General features: G+C 45.7%; 1 protein-coding gene across 3 annotated transcripts in view; it reads right to left on the bottom strand.

Annotated features, from left to right (window-relative positions):
- LOC147638406 (ureide permease 5-like) overlaps positions 1 to 20,331 on the bottom strand; it is a 144,670-nt gene that overhangs the window by 101,654 nt on the left and 22,685 nt on the right. For all 3 annotated transcript variants that reach the window (XM_086798336.1, XM_086798335.1, XM_086798334.1), the window contains exon 4: positions 13,535 to 13,694. In XM_086798336.1, coding sequence (XP_086654462.1) covers positions 13,535 to 13,694 — 160 coding nt within the window. The remainder of the gene's footprint in view (positions 1 to 13,534; positions 13,695 to 20,331) is intronic.

Here is a 20,331-nt window from a genome sequence, read left to right as displayed (position 1 = left end):
GTCCAGCACCTGTCCAACGCCGCCTGCAGCAGCTCTGTTCAGCGCAGCCTGTGTCAGCCCTGTCCGTACACTGTACGGCAGTCGTACAGGGCTGTACGGCCTGTACCAGGACCAGCAGCCACTTGATTATAGGCGCCTGCTACAGCTGCCTCTGTCCCACAGCTCAACGCCGCCTGTCCTCAGCAGTATCTGCTGTCGTACAGAGCTGTACGGCTGTTGTACGGCCTGCTCCAACACACAGCACACAGAAAACAGCAGCAACAGCCCTAATCAGCAGTCGACCTCTTCTCTTCAGCTTTTCCACGCATGTACACAAGCGCATGAAAGCTCCACGACTCCTTTTCCTAAAAAGAAGAGAGAGAGGGAGGAGAGAGAAGCACACACTCCAAAAGTGGAGTGGCCCTCCTCCCCAAAATAATCCCTAGGGCCCCAAACTTTAAAAGTCCCTAGGGGCCACTAAGGCCTAGGGGCAACTTTAATAAACATTAAAGTTTAATGTTCTAGTTCCCCCCTTCACACCTAGGGATGTCCACACATCTATAACTCTGTCCGGGCACCCCCCATGTGAATCATTCAATATTCTGACTCTGCAACCACCATGCCCACACTTGTACTGTTCCATTTTCACAGAGCCATGACAGATAAAGTGCACTAGGACTTTATTGCTGCCACAATGAAACGTCTAGGTTTTGGTCCGAAAATGATAGAAGTCATCTACTGGCTGTATGCAAGCAACACACCTAGATGATCATTGGGAAAGGATTATCATCACCCTGGATTTTGGGAAGATCGATTAGGCAAGGCTCCCCACTCAGCTCCATGTTGTATGTAATTGCCACCCATCCTCTACTCATGTATATGTATATTCTTACTCATGAAGGAGAATTACATGGACTGGTACATCGAGACAGGTCATCAATGGTTGCACAGGCATATGCTAATGACTCTTTTTTCTTCCCGGGAGATACTCCAAGGGATTTGAAAGTGATTATGGATGTTCAAAGGAATTTTCATGGTGGGAGATGTCATATTAACTAAAGGCTAACCATTATCGTTTTCACAAGCATGACGACGGTGGCAATTGGGAGCCCATTACCGCCCTGTATGGAGACTTGTGGTTGCTCTGCTCTAGCAGGACATGGGGATATGTCGTATATATCGGTTGGGCAATGACAAGATGATTGGCACCTAAAGAATAGCCGACCACGTTATATTACGGAGTTTCCTCTTTTTAGACTGACAGCAAGCAAGGGCATATAGATTACTGCTTCCACAGCCATGGATAAAGAGACATGCGGATCGGGTGTGGCATATGAGTAAGTCCTTAGGCTGGTGGAAAGGTGATTTGGGAAAGATATGGCAAAGCAAATTGCCTTTAAAACAGAAGGTTTTTCTATGGAGATGCCTTACAGGAATGCTCCCGATAGGAGAGCATTTGGCAAAGCGGAAAATAGTGGCTCCAAATTGTTTGCAGTACCATCATCTACAATTTACAGTACCGTCATACATCGGATGGAGAGTATTTATCATTTGCTATGGGCATGCACTAACACAAGGGATTTTCTAAATCGTCTATTTTCAGATATGTGAATCAGATTCCTTGGGGTGACATTTGGGAAAATGTTTTGGATGTTTGGAAGATATCCTTCCAGACTGTAGGAATATGCTATTTTCTTTGCACATGTGAGATATTGGGCTATATGAACAATATGGCTGGATCCTAATTAGGAGGCATTTGCACAACCTGGGATCGACAAGTATGTATACTTCCGTTGATCATTGCGCCAGTCATTTCATGATAGTTTTGAGTTGCAATAGATTGATCAACAAAACTATGAAGTGTTTTTCCACTCTTTTTATATGTACTTTAATGAGACCCTCTCGCTTTGAGGGTTCTTGAATATAAGATTTGACAGTGGTTTCACAAAAAAAAATTTGTGTATGGTTTCTCCTCTACAACTAAGCAATCAAAATCCATCACCACTTTCTCTTAAACAAAACATGATTGAATGTGGGTCTTCAGTAGGATGCTAGAACACTGAAATATGAGTCATGTGTACAAAGGAAAACAGGGTTGTATGGAACTTCTGAAATGTGCGACTAGGGGTTTCAAACTTGTGTATTTGCAATATATCGAGTGACATCGTTTACTCGGCCTGCATATAGGGATGTTCTAGAGCTACACAAACCAGAACGCAGCAGATGTATAAGAAAGTGGAACCATGGTATTTGCTTCTCCTCTACTCCTACGGGGCTTTTATGGCAGCATAGTGCACCTGATTGGGTGAGATCTGCCTAGTTTGTGGTTTGAGATCTCCCTTTGTATGATTTTATTTTGCTTAATAGAAGTCTCTTGTCTGGAAAAAAGAAAAAAACAACCTATGAAGGTTCGATTGCCAAGGGAAATGTTATGTATACCTTTGCAGGTGTACATGAGATTTTTGCATGGCTAAGGTTGAAGGGGTAGGGTTTAACAAGTATAGGTGGAAGCAAGTCTCTTCTAAAATATTTTCTAAAGTTTCACACATACTGACAAAGTTCATTGTATGTTTTTCCTAGTAACTAATGCTGGAGAGGTAAACACGGGAAGGATATGAAGATGGGCTTGAGCTTGAAAGGGTGTTGCAGAGGCTGAAAGCATCCTTGCAGGGTTGCGCAAGGTGTCGAAGAGAAAAAGAGGGCAACACAAGCAGGAAACAAAGTGGTCAGTGGAGGGATTCCAAAGAGCAATGGAATGAAAGGAGAAGGCAGCTAGGAGAAGAAAAAGCAGGATGGAGGGTAGAAAGAAAGAAAGATATATTAAGCGTGTACTAAAGACCCGCAGGATGGAGGGTAGAAAGAAAGAAAGATATATTAAGCGTGTACTAAAGACCCACTGGACCTGTGAGACCAAAGTGATATAATAATGTCCATGGCATATCTCATCATGAAACAGAAAATAAATAGAACAAAACAAAACTATCTCATTGGAATGATACAAAAATGTCCATGGAAATCTCATCATGGAATACCAGGAACATGAAATATGAAACATGAAACATGAGAGGAGTATCAGCCCCCAATAGATGGTATACTACTCTCCAATATATCAAGCATGGGGCTAAAGAGTATGGCCGAGAGGTCTCTCTCAGCTACGTACGTGGAAAGGTAGCTCGATGGCAATGGAGCATGTCCTGGATTTAGAGCTGATGAATGGGGCTAAAGAGTATGGCCGAGAGGTCTCTCTCAGCTACGTACGTGGAAAGGTAGCTCGATGGCAATGGAGCATGTCCTGGATTTAGAGCTGATGAATGGGGCTAATGAGTATGGGGGAGAGGTCTCTCTCGGCTACGTATGCAGAAAGGTAGCTCGATGGCAATGGAGCATGTCCTGGATTTGGAGCTGATGAATGGACTGTGGCTGTCGTCTGGAAGGCTGTGGGTTTCCGGGCACACTGGACTGCACATGCTTGGTCCAAGTGAGGTGTGTCTGAAATAGCCTGAGGTGGTGGGTCCACGGGATCCACTGTGTGGGTGTCCTCCTTCTGGGTTCGGAAGAAGCTGGTGTGATGGTTAGCTGGCGAGGGAGGGGGCTAGATTCTATGTGTGAACAACCTCTTAAGGCTAGATTCTATGCGTGTGTATGTAAGCAATGATGACATAGCCCATGCCATGTGTCATTGCCTCTGTGTGTGAGACTTAGTCAAAAGACAAGGCTCTAAGCCTATAAAAGCATTGTACTGTGGGTGTCCTCCTTCTGGGTCCGGAAGAAGCTGGTGTGATGGTTAGCTCGTGAGGGAGGGGGCTAGATTCTATGTGTGATCAACCTCTTAAGGCTAGATTCTATGTGTGTATGTAAGCAATGATGACATAGCCCTTCCCATGTGTCATTGCCTCTGTGTGTGAGACTTAGTCAAAAGATAAGGCTCTAAGCCTATAAAAGCATTGTACTTGGTGAAGTATTTACGCATCATTAATCATCATTGAGTGGTGCAACACTCTAAGCTTCATCGTCTCTCTCTTGCTACGCCTGCACACATTAATCTAATCATCAGTGACTCATGCAGCGCTCTGAGCTTCATCATCTCTCTCTTACTACGCTTGCACACACTCACACCATGGATAACTTCCATCCACCTTAGCCTGTAAACCCTAACCCTGAACATGACAAAGTCCTAGGCAGCAGCACTAGTTTGGAAAGTCAATAATCCTGGAAAGTGGGCCAAACCCCTTATGGAACATACAGTGAAACCTCCCGTGGATCTCATAGTATACTGGGCAGCATGTAATGCTCCTGTATCTCAACCTCTATGTGGCATAATGGGCAGATCCTCTCCTCCTTGGGTCTCTGTATGAGCTCTTGGCTTTGAAGATGTGCTCAGCTCTCCTTGTCTCCACTCAGAAGTGGTGGGATAAACCCGTATTTGGCCAATCGCAATCCGCATGTGTAGCAGGGCGGTTTGCCCGGGTTGGTGAGTTGCACATGGGTGCGATGGTGCCTTAAAGTTGTATAAAAAGGCATGTCTTAGAGTTTGAAATTATCATTGTGTGGGAACATGGGAACACCCCTTGGTGTAGTTGAGGTTTGAGTCATCACTGATGTCATCAAAGGTCCTAATTTTTGTATAAAGGGACAGTCCCTCCCATTGGCAATTAACAAGAAATTCACCATCTCTCTTCGTGTCCTTTCAATCGTGCTACAGATGTAGCCCATTTTCTGGCACACCCAGTGGGACGGGGGAATTCTATCTTCCCGCCTCCCCCCACACCTCCTTCGGCACCTCTGCTCTGCTAGTCTCTATGAAGCTAGAGGCCACAACCATGCGCTGCCCCTCACATCTACCTACCCTTGCTCAACCTCTCCTCACAGTCTCGCATGCTTGGGCCTGCGGCGGCAGTCTACTGCGTGTATTATTATTTTGGTGATCATGGGGCTGCAACGTGAGCTGCGTGGTGCAATCTGTAAAGTGCAGTGGTTCTTCTTGGTGCCATCTCGCATTTCTCTACACCTGCACGGCACGTATTCAAACACTCACCGCCTTGCTCACCAGCCCATGTCTGTCATTGCCAGTGCCCCTTCGCAGATGTCAATGTTTGATGTGGCGAGTCCTTCATCACATTGCGGGCCTTTCAGACACATGGCTGCCTGTTTCAAACTGTCATCCCTGCCGCCCAAGTGACCCATTGTTGGCGATCAGCCGCTCACGCTTGCCACTGGTTTTACCCCCCTGTCCTCACAATCATCATTGACCACAGCGCCACCAGATTTCACTGTAATCACTGTCAGCACCGTGGTGTTCCAGTCAAGCTGCAAAGGCACAGTAGAAGTCTCAATCTACACAGTGGTCCATGTATCTCCAGAACTCCCACTGCTTCCACATGCAGGTGGACACCTTCCTGTTGAAGTTGTAAGCAGCTGCCTATTCGCGTTGATTGGCTCAGGAGAACGACTATCTGTGACTGTCTTAGCCACACATTCACAACACAGCAGCCCATGTGCTGCAGGAGCTTTGAGGTAGCCGTGGTGTTGAGGTCGAGCTGCAGAGGAAGGGCAGGAGCTCAACGTGCTGTGGAAAAGCTTATTGATCTGTGCCGGTTTAAATACATCAGTGCTGCAAAATGTTTTGTTGCCGGTGTGAGCCATTGGACCCTATTGGAGATATACTCACTACTTGTCACGCCGTTGTTTGATGCTCAGGCCACTACTCTGTCTTGGTTTTGTGCATCTGTTCAACCTTGCTAAGGTGCTTCACCTTGTGAGGTGTGCAGTAGATCCACACTTAGTGCACTTTGTTTTCTCTGTCCATCTCTCTCTCTATCCTGTGGTGGATTTTCCTCTCTTTCTCTCTCTATCCTCTGGTGGATTCCCTCTCTCTCCATTCCTGGTGTAATCTCTAATCTCTCTCTCTCTCTTTCTCTCTCTCTCCCACCACCACCACCACAACAGGGGGTCACACTTCAGCGCGCAGAGGATCTCCAAGCTCGACGGAGACAGAGAGCACCAAGCTACCAGACCCCCAGACTTCATCAGAGAGAGATCACTCAGATCCGGTCTCGCCACCAGCTTTATGTCCAAGAGAGGCTCACACATTTTTGATCAGATCTAGGGAGGATCCTACAGGAGGTCTTTGCCCCTCCCCCACTGATGTACACCATCCTACATCCCGAGTATGGTACTAGATGGAGCTAGCTAGATTTGCATAGCATGATTGTATACCCGATGCATACAGTACTGCACATTGAGCCCCTAGTGATAGAGCTCCATCCATCCCTTCTCAGTTTTGATGGTCCACTCTCCCATCGATCCTTAGCTTTTCAGTTTTTAGCTTTTTAGCTTTGTACCTTGTACCTTTTTCTATTAGTTGTTTAGTTGTTTTAGTTGTTTAGTTGTTTTAGCTTTTCTTACACAGACATTGTATCAGATCCACCAATTGTTGTAACCTTTTTGGTCTCATAGGTCATTTTGGCCTTTTGAAGACGTTAATATATCATTTCATTTCTCTCTCTCCGTGCCCAGAGAGCACTGGGGACCATTACACAGAGAGGCGAGCCAACAGATGAGGACCCTCACACGCCGTAAGAGGCGTGCATACGAGGAGGCACAGTACTGGGATATATACCACCTACTCATGAGCAGAGATGCAGCCACTGCATGGCGCAGGATGAGAGAGCCTCGCCCTCGTACCCCGATTGAGGATCCACACACATGGCACACATGCAAAGAGCCTCTACCATATCCCTCAGCAGCCGCCCATACCACAGCCACAGGAGTCCCACCCTACCACCTCTACTTTCTTTACCGCCTCGATGGTAGAGAGAGCTATCCGACAGCATGGGAGATCGGCTGACCACACAAGTAAACAGAGTGAGCATCTTATTTGCAGCTAACAAACTGGGACCCTTTGTTGCTCACCTCTTTAATAGGGCACTAGTGGAGGGTCTACCAGTTGAGTGGACTATGCACACCATCGTGCCTCTCCACAAAGCGGGAGACATGCTAGACCCCAGCAACTACAGGACTATCATGATTGGTCATACATTGGCCAAACTTTATGGCGCAGTGCTTGAGGCAGAGTTGAGCTCATATGCAGAGAAGGAGGGACTGCGAGCACCAAGGCAGGCTGGATTCCGACGAGCTTTCTCCACTATTGACCATATATTCACTCTGAGACGTCTGATTGACTAGGCTAGGGCGCGGCAGAAGAGATTATACTGCTGCTTTGTGGATTTCCTCAAAGCATTTGACACGGTGCCACAAGAGAGACTCTCGCAGAGAGGCATCCAGGTAGCTCGCAAAGAGAAAAGATAGGAGATCATCGTATTCACAGATGATATAGTGGCTCACTCAGCATGGTCTCGACATAGATCACCTGCCACCTTTCCAGTATGATATAAATGCACCACACATCCAGCTCTCTCACAGTGAGAGGAACAAAGTCCTTCGGAAGGATTTATGGCAGCGATACACTCAAGAGACTTGGATTACACCCAGCCAACCTCTACCGCCAAAGATGCTATACTACAGAGATCAGTTTATGCGTATCTCAGTGGATGGATTCATACAGAGACCTGGATACATGGATGTGTACATGCGTCACAGTGCCCGAGTGGCGATTGGCCAACTCACAGTGTCATCACAACAGCTTGAGATTGAGGCAGAGGATATGCAGACTATGCCAGGAGGAGGTTGAGAGTGAGAAGCATTATGTATGCAGATGCAGAGCATATAGTGTCATTAGAGAGAGATACACCACCATCTTCAGTGGACATCCCTCACTCCGCCAGATCATGGAGTCCGCACACCAGCACAGATTTGGCCAGTTTTTGCTAGACACACAACGCCACAGAGAGACACTGCTATGGACTCATACCACGGGGAGAGGTGGGCGACAGCTCCAGCTCACTGATTTCTTCCAGAGATCTATCCCAATGCCTACCCTGACACAGGAGGGGGTTACACTTCAGTGCGCTGAAGACCTCCGAGCCAAACGGAGACCGAGAGCACCAGGCTACCAGACTCCCAGACGGAGATCACAGAGATACGGGCTTGACATCAGCACCATATCCACGAGCGGCTAGCTCACTTACACTCACACCCGGAGATCATGCTCCGAGGTATTTTTGCCTCGCCATCGCCTATGTATCACATATTACACCCCCATTATGGTACTGGTTGGAGCTAGACAGATCTGCATTGCATTCTTGTATACCCTACGCATATAGGTTGCATACTGAGCCTCTAGCAGTAGTGCTCCATCCATCACACCCCCCCACTAGCTCAGTACTTTCATAGTTTATTTTCTGTTCATTTTGTCCTTTTTTTTCTGGACATCCAGAAGACATTGACAGTTGTACATTGATTTGTCTCATAGGTCGAGTTTGGCCTCTAGTAGACGTTAATACAGCTCTCTCTCTCTCTCTAGCACACTCACCAGAGGGTATGCAGAGGCACTTGGATACTTTACATGCTTATGCACAGGACAGTGGGCTCTTAGTTAACCTTGGTAAGACCAAGGTTATGGTGTTTAACACTACAGCTCAGTGGGTCTAGAGATCAGCGCCTATTTTCACATATGGGAAGGAGACAGTGGAGTATGTTGACTCATACACATATCTTGGAGTGGTGTTCACTAGGCCCACATTTTCCATGAGGGGGGCAGCATAGGCCAGATTGACTAGAGGATATGTAGCACTAGGAGGTCTAGAGAGGATGTGCTCACAGGTACAGTTTCAGGAGCCACGCACTAAGCTGTGGCTTTTTGACACGCTGGTCACATCGGCTATGCTATATGGAGTACATATGTGGGGGCCTAGCCTAGATCGTCACTGTCGATCAGGACGCACATACGATGGATGGAGATCGATGGAGAGACCACTTGTGTCAATGATCTCCAGGATGATTCGGGCTAAGGCCTCGGTACCCCATGAGATTATCAGAGTCGAGATGGGAGCACCACCGATCGTAGTCGAGGCTCTTGCCAGATCAGTGTCCTTCATTCATAGCACCTGGGAGCTTCCCCGACACCGGTATGCACGACTTGCTTTAGAGTCCTCTCATCAGCTAGCCATGGAGGGAGACACTTCATGTTGGTATGCGCAGATAGCATCCTGGTTTGACCTCCACGGTTCAGTTTAGGCAAACTTCCACCCTTCCAGTACTCTCTGGAGGCACCCTCTCTCACCTTGACACATTCTGAGATTAGTAGAGTCATCAGACAAGAGCTCATTCAGTTGGACACTAGGAGGACATGGCTAGAGCCCTCACAGGAGTTGGGGACGAAGATGGCTTTCTATAGAGACCATCTTCTCCGCACCACTGAGGATGGCTTTATACTTAGACCGAGCTACATGGATACCCATCTGTCTCATGGATTGAGGTGCGCCATTGGGCAGATCCGCACCTCTTCACATCAGTTAGAGATAGAGACAGGCAGATTTAGAGGCATACCTCCAAGGGACAGGATTTGTCAGATTTATAGAGCCAGAGACGGAGGAGCACTACATCTGTCGCTGCACAGCATATTATGGGATTCGAGGGCGCTACCATTGCCTTTTCAGAGAGGGATTTGGACCACTAGCTAGAGTCATGGACTATTGTGATCAGCGATGCTTGGGTTTTTATCTCCTGGAGATCCGTAGGCACAGAGAGTCCATTATCACGAGCAGACACCCGACTGGCAAGGAGTCCACACAGAGACAGATTACTGACTTCTTTAGAGGGACTACCCAGGAGGACACACAGCCGACAGCTCACATCGGAGATGGTGCCTACACCGGAGGATTCAGAGCATCATTGCGAGGCATCGGGATCGTCCGACCAAGCATCTCACTATGGCAGATATCTAGGCCATCCGGCAGAGACCCATGCTAGAGCTCCTAGGATGATTACCACTCCAGCCATATACTGTTGTACTCACTATCACTTTTGTACTTCCCATATATTCATGTATTCATGTATCCATATACTCATGTACCCCATTTTGACTAGTAGCATTAGCTTCCCACTCTCCCTAGTTGCTGCTTCCGGATGCTCCCTACTGATGTATTGTAGGGCTAGATACTTACCTTCAGTTCTTTCTTTTCTTTTCCAGACAGTGTATCAGATGTCACATGGTTGTAACTTTGGTCTCATAGGTCACTTTGGCCTTTTGAAGACGTTAATATAACATTTCATTTCATGTCTCTCTCTCTCTCTCTCGGGGACAGTTTCGTATCACCCAAGTGAGATGGCTATGTTTATGTTTTCTTTCTATTTTATTTTCCATTCCATGATGAGATATGCCATGGACATTATTGTATCACTTTGGTCTCATAGGCCCATTGGGTCTTTAGTAGACGCTTAATATATCTTCCTTTCTTTCTTTCTTTCTCTCTTGGATTTTGTGGTAAATCTCTCTCTCTCTCTCTCTCTCTCTCTCTCTCTCTCTCTCTCTCTCTCTCTCAGATTCTGTGGTGAATCTCCGCACTCTTCTCACCGCATCTTTGATATCCCAAGAACAACCTCTTGCTACACGGACACTCCTCCTCCATGGACGCACTCCTCGGCATCAACTATGTACCTTTTTTTTTTTTTTTGATTGTTCACTGGGACGGTGAACTCTTATAACCTGGGGAATCTGTAGCAAGGCAGTTTGCCTGGATGGGTGAGTTGCACATGGGTGCGATGGTGCCTTAAAGTTGTATAAACAGGCATGTATTAGAGTTTGAAAGATATTATTGTGTGGAAACGTGGGAACACCCCTTGATGTAGTTGAGGTTTGAGTCATCACTGATGTCATCAAAGGTCCTAATTTTTGTATAAAGGGACAGTCCCTCCCATGGCAATTAACAAGAAACTCACCATCTCTCTTCGTGTCCTTTCAATCGTGCTACAGCATGGCATGGGACACGTGAACACTCACGTAGCCCAACTGCTGGTGGAAGAATCCATCCTAAGTGAGCCTGAGGAATCGCAATCCGCATGGCATGGGACATGTGAACACTCACATAGCCCAGCTACTGGTAGATGAATCCATCCTAAGTGAGCCTCAGGAAGTGATCTCTATAGAATTGCATTTTCGGTGGAAGCTCTAAAGGTGTGACTATGTGCAATGGGTGTAGAGGCCAGATAACCCGGTTGGTGTCCTCATGAGAGAGTTGGAGAAAAGGGGAGTCCAAACTATACTGAAGGGGGTGGGAGTTGGCCCATATCCTGAGGACCAAGTGGAAACTCGGGCATACCATACTCCAGGGTGGCCTTGAATGCTAGCTATCTCGAGGACTCCACAGCAGTACCCATGGGATCCATCTCACAATGCAATAATGGAGGTATGTGATTGTCTGGAAGAGTGCATGCACTACCATCGGGGCTACAACAAACTCTTCCTGGACAATCTTGTGTGGGACTGATGGTTTGTTGTGGGAGAACATCATGACCTGTGGCCTCTCAACTCCTGCCAATCCTTATAAATCTCGCCCCCAAAAAGTTGCTCCTTACATCAAGGCTCGTGTGATGAAGGTGTCAAAAAGCCAACCCTTTGTCTTGGGCTCCTGGAAATGTGCCTAGAAGCACTGCCAAGTAAGCTAAGGCTGCATATCCCCGTGTCACTGTAGCATGTTCTACAGGAACCATGGTGAAGCGTGGGCCACTGAAAGTGGCACCAAGGTAGACACAGGATAACACAATCTCCACAAGATCCCCTCTATATGTGAAGCTTAATCTGGATGTGAAGGGGCGGGAGGTATTGAAGACCATTACCTTGGTTTTACCAAGGTTAACAGTGAGGTCCCTCTGAGTGCAAAAATCTTCTAAGGCATCCAAATGTCTTTGAAGCCCCTCGGCTGAAGTTGAAAGGAGGATGATGTCATCTGCATAGAGTAGTAGGGGGATCGATATGCTTGCCAATGTGGAACCAGCCCTGCCTAATCTGTCAATGAAGCTCGAGATCTCATCAACGTAGAGGCCAAAAGGAGTGGGTGATAGAGGGCAGCCCTGTTTCACCCCAATAGTATTGGAAATCTCCGACGAATTTATAAAGACTATAGATGGTAGACAAAACTCTTCCAAGGCAATGCAAAATGAGCAAAAGCGGGCATAAATGCAATGTGCACCACTCCTATGATTACTCCAATAAAAGAGGAATGAATCTGGCTTCCTAAGGAAGTCATCCTCTAACCAACAGTCCCTGCCATGAAAAGAAAAGATAATTCTCTCCCAGAATGCCCTCTCAAATGGGTGAATGATGCCTTCATGTCCCCCCTTATTATCTGCAGTTTGCTCAACCATATTGAAGTCCCCTCCAACGATCCAATTATCTGCCTGAAGGAGAGAAATGCATTCCAAAAAGGAATTCTTTCTCCTCTCAGGGTAGGAGCATACACATTCATCACACCAATTTTCAATCTACCTTGCATAAGCATAATCCTCTATGCTCTGGCAGAGATCATAACTCCATGACCAATCATATAAGGAATAATTGCAGCTGTTACTAAAGTACATATTCCACCTTTAGTTCCATCTACAGCGGACCAAAAAGCGTGCCCAGCTTGCCAGATCTAGTGCACTGGCCAGCATCAAGCTTATGCTCCTGCATCAGCAAAATATCCATGGGACCATCCATAATTGCAGGGTGAAGTTGGTTCCTGATGGCCTGCTTCCGACGGTGAGGAAAGGTGCCACCAAAGTCCTGCACATTCCATAAGACAACTCTCATGGAAAAAACACAATACGGGCATCAGATCTAGTTTGGCGCCTTTCATAGGTCTGCATTGCCCATTTAAGGGGTGGAAAGTTATCAGGTGTGATGGCAATTGAGGAGAATAAGACATCATCGTCAACATGAACATCGTACCAAGATGCTGCAAGGCATGTACATGTGACTCATCTGCCTGCACACTCTGTTGTACATCACCATGCAATAAATCCTCATGCAATAAATCCCAATGTAACACATCCTGCTGCAAAGGTGATGCATCAACATCTGCATCTCGCCCATTATAATGGGATTTCACATTATCACCAGGTGGATCAGGAGTGGGTGCATGTCTATCAACCTGTCTATAAACCGAAACAAACCGAGGTTTGGGGGCAGCACTGGGGCTGGAGGGGTCTTGGGCTGTGTTGCCTAGAGGGCGCATTTGTGCCGTCTCCTAGGGTGTTTCCTGGCTCTCGGACAATGTCTGGCAGTGTGGCCCTGTTGTCAACAGACACGGCACAAGTCCGGTCTACCGGCAATCTCCATCTGCTGTCTGAATATAGAGCCATCTGATCCTGGCAGCATCATATGACTTCCAAAACCTATCCAAAGGTTGACCCTATGGCAGCCAAAAACTTCCAATAGATCCGTGGGAGCCCCGGAAGATAGGACAAAAGTTGCAGTCCTCTAGCACCAGGTCGAAGTTCTAGTGGTATTGGAAGAAGAATAGTTTCCTCGGGCCAAGAGAAAACGGGCTGCTCAAATATCATCCAAACCGATGTTTGCCAAAGTAGTGATGGTATAAGTAATAGTCAGGCACCAAATGGGAAGACCTTTTCTATAAAATCGCCATTTCAAACCAATGTTTTCCAAAGTACTGACCCCTCTTGTAAAGCCATCCCTAGTTTGATTCTGACATCTGATGCATTTGAGGCATGGCAAAGGGATCCCAATATGACTGCAACTAAAAAGCAGACAACACCAGGAAACAGTATAACTGCTTGATTTAGTCCATTGTCCAGAAAGTAATTCACAGTTGTTCCTGCAATCATACGACATAATTATTAAAAATTTCGTCAAACTTTGATCTTTTTTAAATAAAAAACTAGTAACGAATAGAGACAGGGAGGAGGAATGAAAACCATTGATATTAATGTCTTAACAGAAGACAAGCAGCTTCTAAACGAGACAATGGTAGTCCATCAACATACATCCATCAACCTTGCATAGCTACTGCAAGCCCTCTATAACTGCAGATCCCTCTTATAGCCCTGTCTGGCATTTCAAATCATGTGAGTGGGCTCTCATGGCAATCCTCACGACATGTAACATGTGCCTCTATGGTGTATACACCACCAGTCCCTCTTATAGATCTGTCTGGCATCTCAAATGATGTGAGTGGGCTCTCATCTGACCAATGTAAATGCTCACGGCATGTAAAATGTGCCTCTATGGTGTGTACACCACCAGTCCCTCTTATAGCCCTGTCTGGCATCTCAAATGATGTGAGTGGACTCTCATCTGACCAATGGTGATCCTCACGACATGTAACATGTGTGTACACCAGACAATCAAAAGCAAATGTGGTACACCTACACCATCTCCTCAGTATCATGGAGTTCTTCAGTAACAAAGCAATTCTCAGGAGCTAGCAGAGCTGGTCTGATCTGTAGAAGTAAACGTTGGGCTGAGTACTTGTTCCTAAGAGCAGCTCTTGGCTGAGATCAGGGGAGACCTACTTGCATTTTCATTTTGTACTTGAGTACATTCAGTTGTAACCTTCTTGTGTGCATGAAAGGTACAGTAGGTTTAGGTCTACTTGTGATGTGCTTGCGTTTTTATGTTCCGCTGTTTTTCTCTTGCTGCTCTCTAATAAACTCTTGCAATATTTGCACAAGCATACCACAGTTGGTATCAAAGCAGCCAGAAAGTAATTTTCCATATCTCAGCCTTCAGGCCGGTCGGTTCTTTGCTGGAGACTCAACTTGAATTTTGGCACTTGTACCAGACAGCTGAGGGCAGCTGTACTTTTAGTGGGGGAGAATGTGATACACGTGCTTCTATCCACTAGGCCCATGTGGCCGACCAGTTTGACAAGGCTTTGGGCTGTGTTTTGGGCGGCCATGCCAGCAGCTCATGGTGCACCCACCAGCCACCCAGCTTTATTGGGCAGCCTAGTGTGACCCTGTATATGTGAAAAAGGGGAATTTCAGGTCGTGGGGAGCTGCCGACCAGCCCTACAGGCCAACCACTCCTGTTGCCCCTATATAAACAGTGTTTGGAGTCATTACTCCCCATCTCATAGAGAGCGTGGAGTTCTTCAACAACATAGCGGTTCTCTGAAGCTAGAAGAGCTGGTCTGACCTACAGCAGTCAAAGTTGGGCTGAGTACCCATTCCTAACAGCAGCTTTTGGCTGAGATCAATGGAGATCTACTTGCATTTTCATTTTGTACTTGAGTATATTCAGTTGCAACCTTTTCTCGTGCTAGACCTAAACATACCGTATGCTTAGGTCTACTCGTGACGTGCTTACGTTTTGTGTTCTTCTGCTCTTCTTTCTCGTCTGTTGATCTACAGCAGTCAAAGTTGGACTGAGTACCCACTCCTAACAGATGGGATCAACAGAGATCTACTTGCATTTTCATTTTGTACTTGAGTACCAGTTCCAACCTTTTCTCGTACATGAAACATACCGTAGGTTTAGGTCTACTTGTGACGTGCTTGTGTTTTGTGTTCTTCTGATCGGACATACTATGGCCAAGATCTATGGGACAGTGCTTGAGGACATTATCAGCTCTGTGGCATAGTATCTGGGTCACAGGGTAGTTGGTCAGGCAGGTTTCAAGAGAAATTTGAAAGAAAGAGCATCACGGGTGGTAGGCCCAAAGCACAAACTGTAGAAGGCTGGAAACCATTATTGCTGAAAATGAGCACGAGGGAAGCCCGTAGGTGCTTACAACCATAAGAGACTGTTGCTACAGCCAATGACCTCCAGCAGATATGCAAGAATGAGATGAAAAATGAGGGGAAGGGTGAGAACCCTTATATACCCCTCAGAGAACTGGTCGGCCAGGCCAAAAGCTGTCTAGTAGCATAAAATGCCAAAAAATGGTTTAAAAATCCTAAATAATATCTGCTAAATCTACCAATGCAGGGTCTCATAAAATGACTAGTACAAGCATGAAAAAAGGTGATGTAGATCCTCTGGAGATGATATATTCCAACACCTCCTCTTCAGAGCCAGAGGGGCGGTCCAATACCACCACGCTGAAGTAACACCTCCAAAGTAGCTCTCGGAAGTGGTTTGGTGAAGAGATCAACCACATTGTCCTTGGTAGAACAATAGGCCAGCCAAAGAAGTCCCAAGTCGATCCAATCACGTATAAAATGATAATGCACCTCAATATGCTTGGATCGTCCCGATCCTGAGCTAGAGCAATAGCACTCTAAGAATCCGAGAAGATGGTAATTGGGGAAGTGATGGCACAACACAAATGCTCCAGAATCTCATGAATCCAAAGTGCCTCAGAAGGTAGTACTTGTGCTCAGTCTCAGTGGAAGAAGTAGAAACAGTCCTCTGCTTTTGAGACTTCCAAGAAACTAATCCAGTACCAAGCATGAAGCAATATCCAGATATAGACCTCTGAGTATCAATGCGGCCTGCCCAATCAGAATCTATGAAACCAACCAAATCAGCACCACTGGAATAGGTGATGCCATAATCTGAAGTACCTCGAAGATAACGAAGAACTCTCAAGGCTGCCTGCCAATGAGACCTTTGAGCGGCTAATGAGAACTGGCTGAGAACACTCATAGCACAGGAGATATCTGGACGGGTGTTGGCTAGGTAAAGCAATGAGCCAACAATCTATTGGTACTCTGGGAATCCACCAAGGGTGTATCATCCTCCTTGGATAACCTGGCATTGGGATCCATGGGATAAGAGAGAGGTGTACAATTTGACAACGCATAAAGTGAGAGCAACTTCTTCACAAACTTCTGCTGCGAAATGAAGATACAGTCATCTTTTTGCCAAACCACCAGCCCAAAATGCTTCCATTTGCTCATCTTGCATGATGGCCAAGCATCATCGAGATGCGGCTGTGAAAGAGCCTCCATTTGCTCATCCTCTGGGCACACATCTCGATGATGCTTGCCCATCATGCAGGATAAGCAAATGTGTGAAAGAGACCTAAGCTGAGGTAGTCCACTGAAAACGTGCTGAGAATGGAACTGTTGTAAGGCAGCAATGGGTACATGACCAAAGCGAGAATGCCACAGAGAAGTATCTGCCTCAGAAACCAAAGGCATCAAGGGGGAGAAAAGCTTATGAATATGTGAGTCAGTGCGAGGGATCTTGGTGATCTTGTAGAGACCCCCTTCATGGACTCCATTGGCAACAACCGAGAGAGTCTTCCTGTTGATCACTTCAATGACCTCATCATCAAAGTACACACCAAGTCCCTTATGAGAAGCTTTGTATACAGAAAACAGATTTTTGGAAATCCATGGAACATGTAAAACATCATGTAAGGTGGCAGAGGAACCCAAAGAAACATTACCAACAACGGTGACAGGAAGCGAAGAGTTGTCCGCGATACGAACTAAAGAAGAGAGAGTCTAGTAGTCCTCCAAGATATGGGCTTCATTGGTCGTGTGGGCAAAAGCACCACTATCACCAACCCATCCCACCGCTTCAGGTGTGTCACTAACCTCTTCTGGAGAAGCCATTGTTGTGATCACACGAGGAGTGAATCCTGTGAAGAAGTAGATGAATCTATGACTACCATGTATGCAACTTTGGCAGATCCCTCTTGTGAAACTTTGTCCTTGCCCTTGTCTTTGGTGTTGTCCTTGTCAAATGCTTTGGAAGCATCCTAGGCTTTATACTTGGCTTTGGCTACTCTAGAGTCATCACGACGAGCAAAGCAGCGAGCCTCAGTATGACCTATGCTGCCACAATAATCACATTCATTGCTTTTGTCCTTGGACTCCTTTGAATCCTATTTACCCTTGCCTTTGCCTTTGTTTTTGTTGTTGTTGGAGGTCCCTTTTCCGCCTTTGCCTTTGCCCTTGTCAGAGGCAACAAAAGCAGACTCCAACTTGCCTTTTCCCCAAAGCATGCACTTGTCATGGACATAACTCACGACTTTCTCAAAAGGGGGGAGAGGATCGCGGAAATAAATATTATCCTTAAAATAATCAAAGGAAATAGGCAATTTACCAAGAAGTTTATGGATGGGGTTGTTGATGGTGCTCCCGTTGTCATGACGTGTGCGGTACAACCAGGAAAGTACGAAACTTCTAGCTGTGAGAGTGAATGTCAAATCCAACAAGGAATTTCACGCACAAGATTTCCCAAGGAGTATTGAACATCATTATATCCAATGATAAATACATGTGTCAACTTGCCTCAATACATCCTTGAATTCATCCAGATGATTGCACGGAATTGCATGAAATCCTTTGAACCATTCACATGTGTGCATAACAAAGCTTTCCAAATTTTCCAATATACATGTGATCAGTTTCATCCTTTACATCCAGTGCCATCAAAACCATGATATCATGATGCTCTTTTTCACCTGAAAACCTGCCTTAATATTCTAACATTTCATAAGCAAAAGATAGAATACGGCATAGCTAATTCATGTACATAATTTCCAAAATTCAGTCAAGCAGAAACAAGGCCATCTTCCGTGATTTTACAAAACTCCAGTTCTCCCAAAATTATATCTTGTTCACCAACTTTTTCCTATGTATTCCAAATCTTTTAAGGGCTTATTTGCCATGCCCTTTTTCTAAAGTAACAAAGTGATTTTTAAATTAAGCTTATCTGAATGAAGCGAAGAGTGAACACGTCGATTTTTTCTTTGTTTTTATTAATCCATAATAGCCGCTTCAGCGCCGATACACGGTGGAGGAAGAAATGGCGGAACAGAGTCCTCTGCGCTGACTGTGAGCTTGAATTTTCCAGAAAGCACATCATTGAATAGCACTCAACTTTCCCTTCATTTCTAGCACCTAAAAGCAATACACAGAAGATATGCTCTTCCCATGAAATTCTCTGGTCGCCAACGACGCTGTTCTCTTAACTCTGCAGAAAATCCCCTTCACTCTGGTTTTCGCCGTGAGTCTCCGGTCGTTTTCTCTCTTTTCCGCGGCGAACTCGGCACCCCCCCCCCCCCACCACCTTCTGCCAGCTATACATGCCATTAAAAAAAAGCTGCGCGTTTTCTAGAAAATCCCCAAATGTGCTTTGTTAACCTTAGCACTAAGGTTACAAAGCATAACCTTAGCATTAAGGTTAAAGTCCTCAATGCACCTATTATTTCCCTTTTTTCTTTTGTTATGGAGTGTTGACCATATATATATATATATATATATATATATATATATATATAATCAAACTCCTTTTCACCTTTACACCATAACCTTTCTAAAGGTTTTTCTCACGCCTTAGCTCCATTTAGCATCCTTATTGTGCATATGATTTTGCCATTTAAAGCATACGATCAAGATCCCGACCAATATGCACCATTAAGTTCTCTGTCTCAGTGCTAATGTTACAAGCAAAATCCAGTCCTATCAAGGCACAAGATATCTGCTAGCTCCAAAATTCTCCATAAGCATAAAAAAAATCCTCCACAATTCACACCACACTGTCAAAGGCTTCAAAACCTGGCTCAGCCTCAGCTCATCTTATTGAACCTTATTTACAATATGAACATATATACTCAGGCATCATATAATGATTCGTCATGGCACTTAACCCCATGCATCTGGATGTGTATTTGATGAACTCACATGCACGGTTTCACATCATAGACGTGCCATGGCACGACATCCACCCCCTCTAAACCTGCACATCCTCTGGTATGTGCCAAATCATCATCAAGATCTACATATAGCTGGATGTCGTTTTCATCTTCTGCATTGTCAGGAAAATCATCCTCTTCCTCTTCAACCATATCCATACTACCACTGTCAAGCCTCTCATCCTGAATCTCTTGTGAATCAAAAGGATCACCATCATGCCTTCTTTTAAATATCTTGATTCTTTTGCCAGCCACAAGATTCTTTACTTCTGTTCCATCAAGCTCACACAGAGTATACGTGGCATTTCCATGCACATGCCTGACAATGTAAGGGCCAAACCATCTTTTTGCAAATTTTCTTTGAACAGTGAATTGGTTGTCAAGGCTACTATCATACATTAGAACCCAATCACCTTCTTCAATAGGTTTTGGCCGGAGTCTGTGTCTACTATCAAATCTTTCTTTATTTTTCAACCTTGCATCTTTCAGGCGAGCTTTAGCAAGCTCTACATCTTCAGGCCTCCTCTCCAACTGTCTTATTCGCAATGCAAGGAGGTCATCTCTGCTCAATCCTTCCACCCAGGGCAATACATTCCAAGTTAGAATTACTTCTTCAACTGGCATCACTGGCTTCTGACCATACATTAATTCTGCAGGCATGTATCCTGTCACTGAGCTATGAGTTGTACGGTCAGCCCACAAGGCATATGGTAGCAGCTTTGGCCACTCTCTCATCCTTTCTCTGCATGCCTTAGCCAAAGCTTTAATGATTGGAGGATGTCCTCGTTCACTTTTCCCATTGCCCTCAGGATTGTAACCACATGTTAGAGACAGTTTGATACCAATTCTAGAGAAGAAT

The sequence above is a fragment of the Cibotium barometz genome, chromosome 5 (assembly GCF_041138505.1).
Source record: "Cibotium barometz isolate CiBa-2024 chromosome 5, ASM4113850v1, whole genome shotgun sequence".
Classification (NCBI taxonomy): domain Eukaryota; kingdom Viridiplantae; phylum Streptophyta; class Polypodiopsida; order Cyatheales; family Cibotiaceae; genus Cibotium; species Cibotium barometz.
Note: the sequence above shows the minus strand (reverse complement) of the source record. Positions and strands in the feature narration are given on the sequence as shown.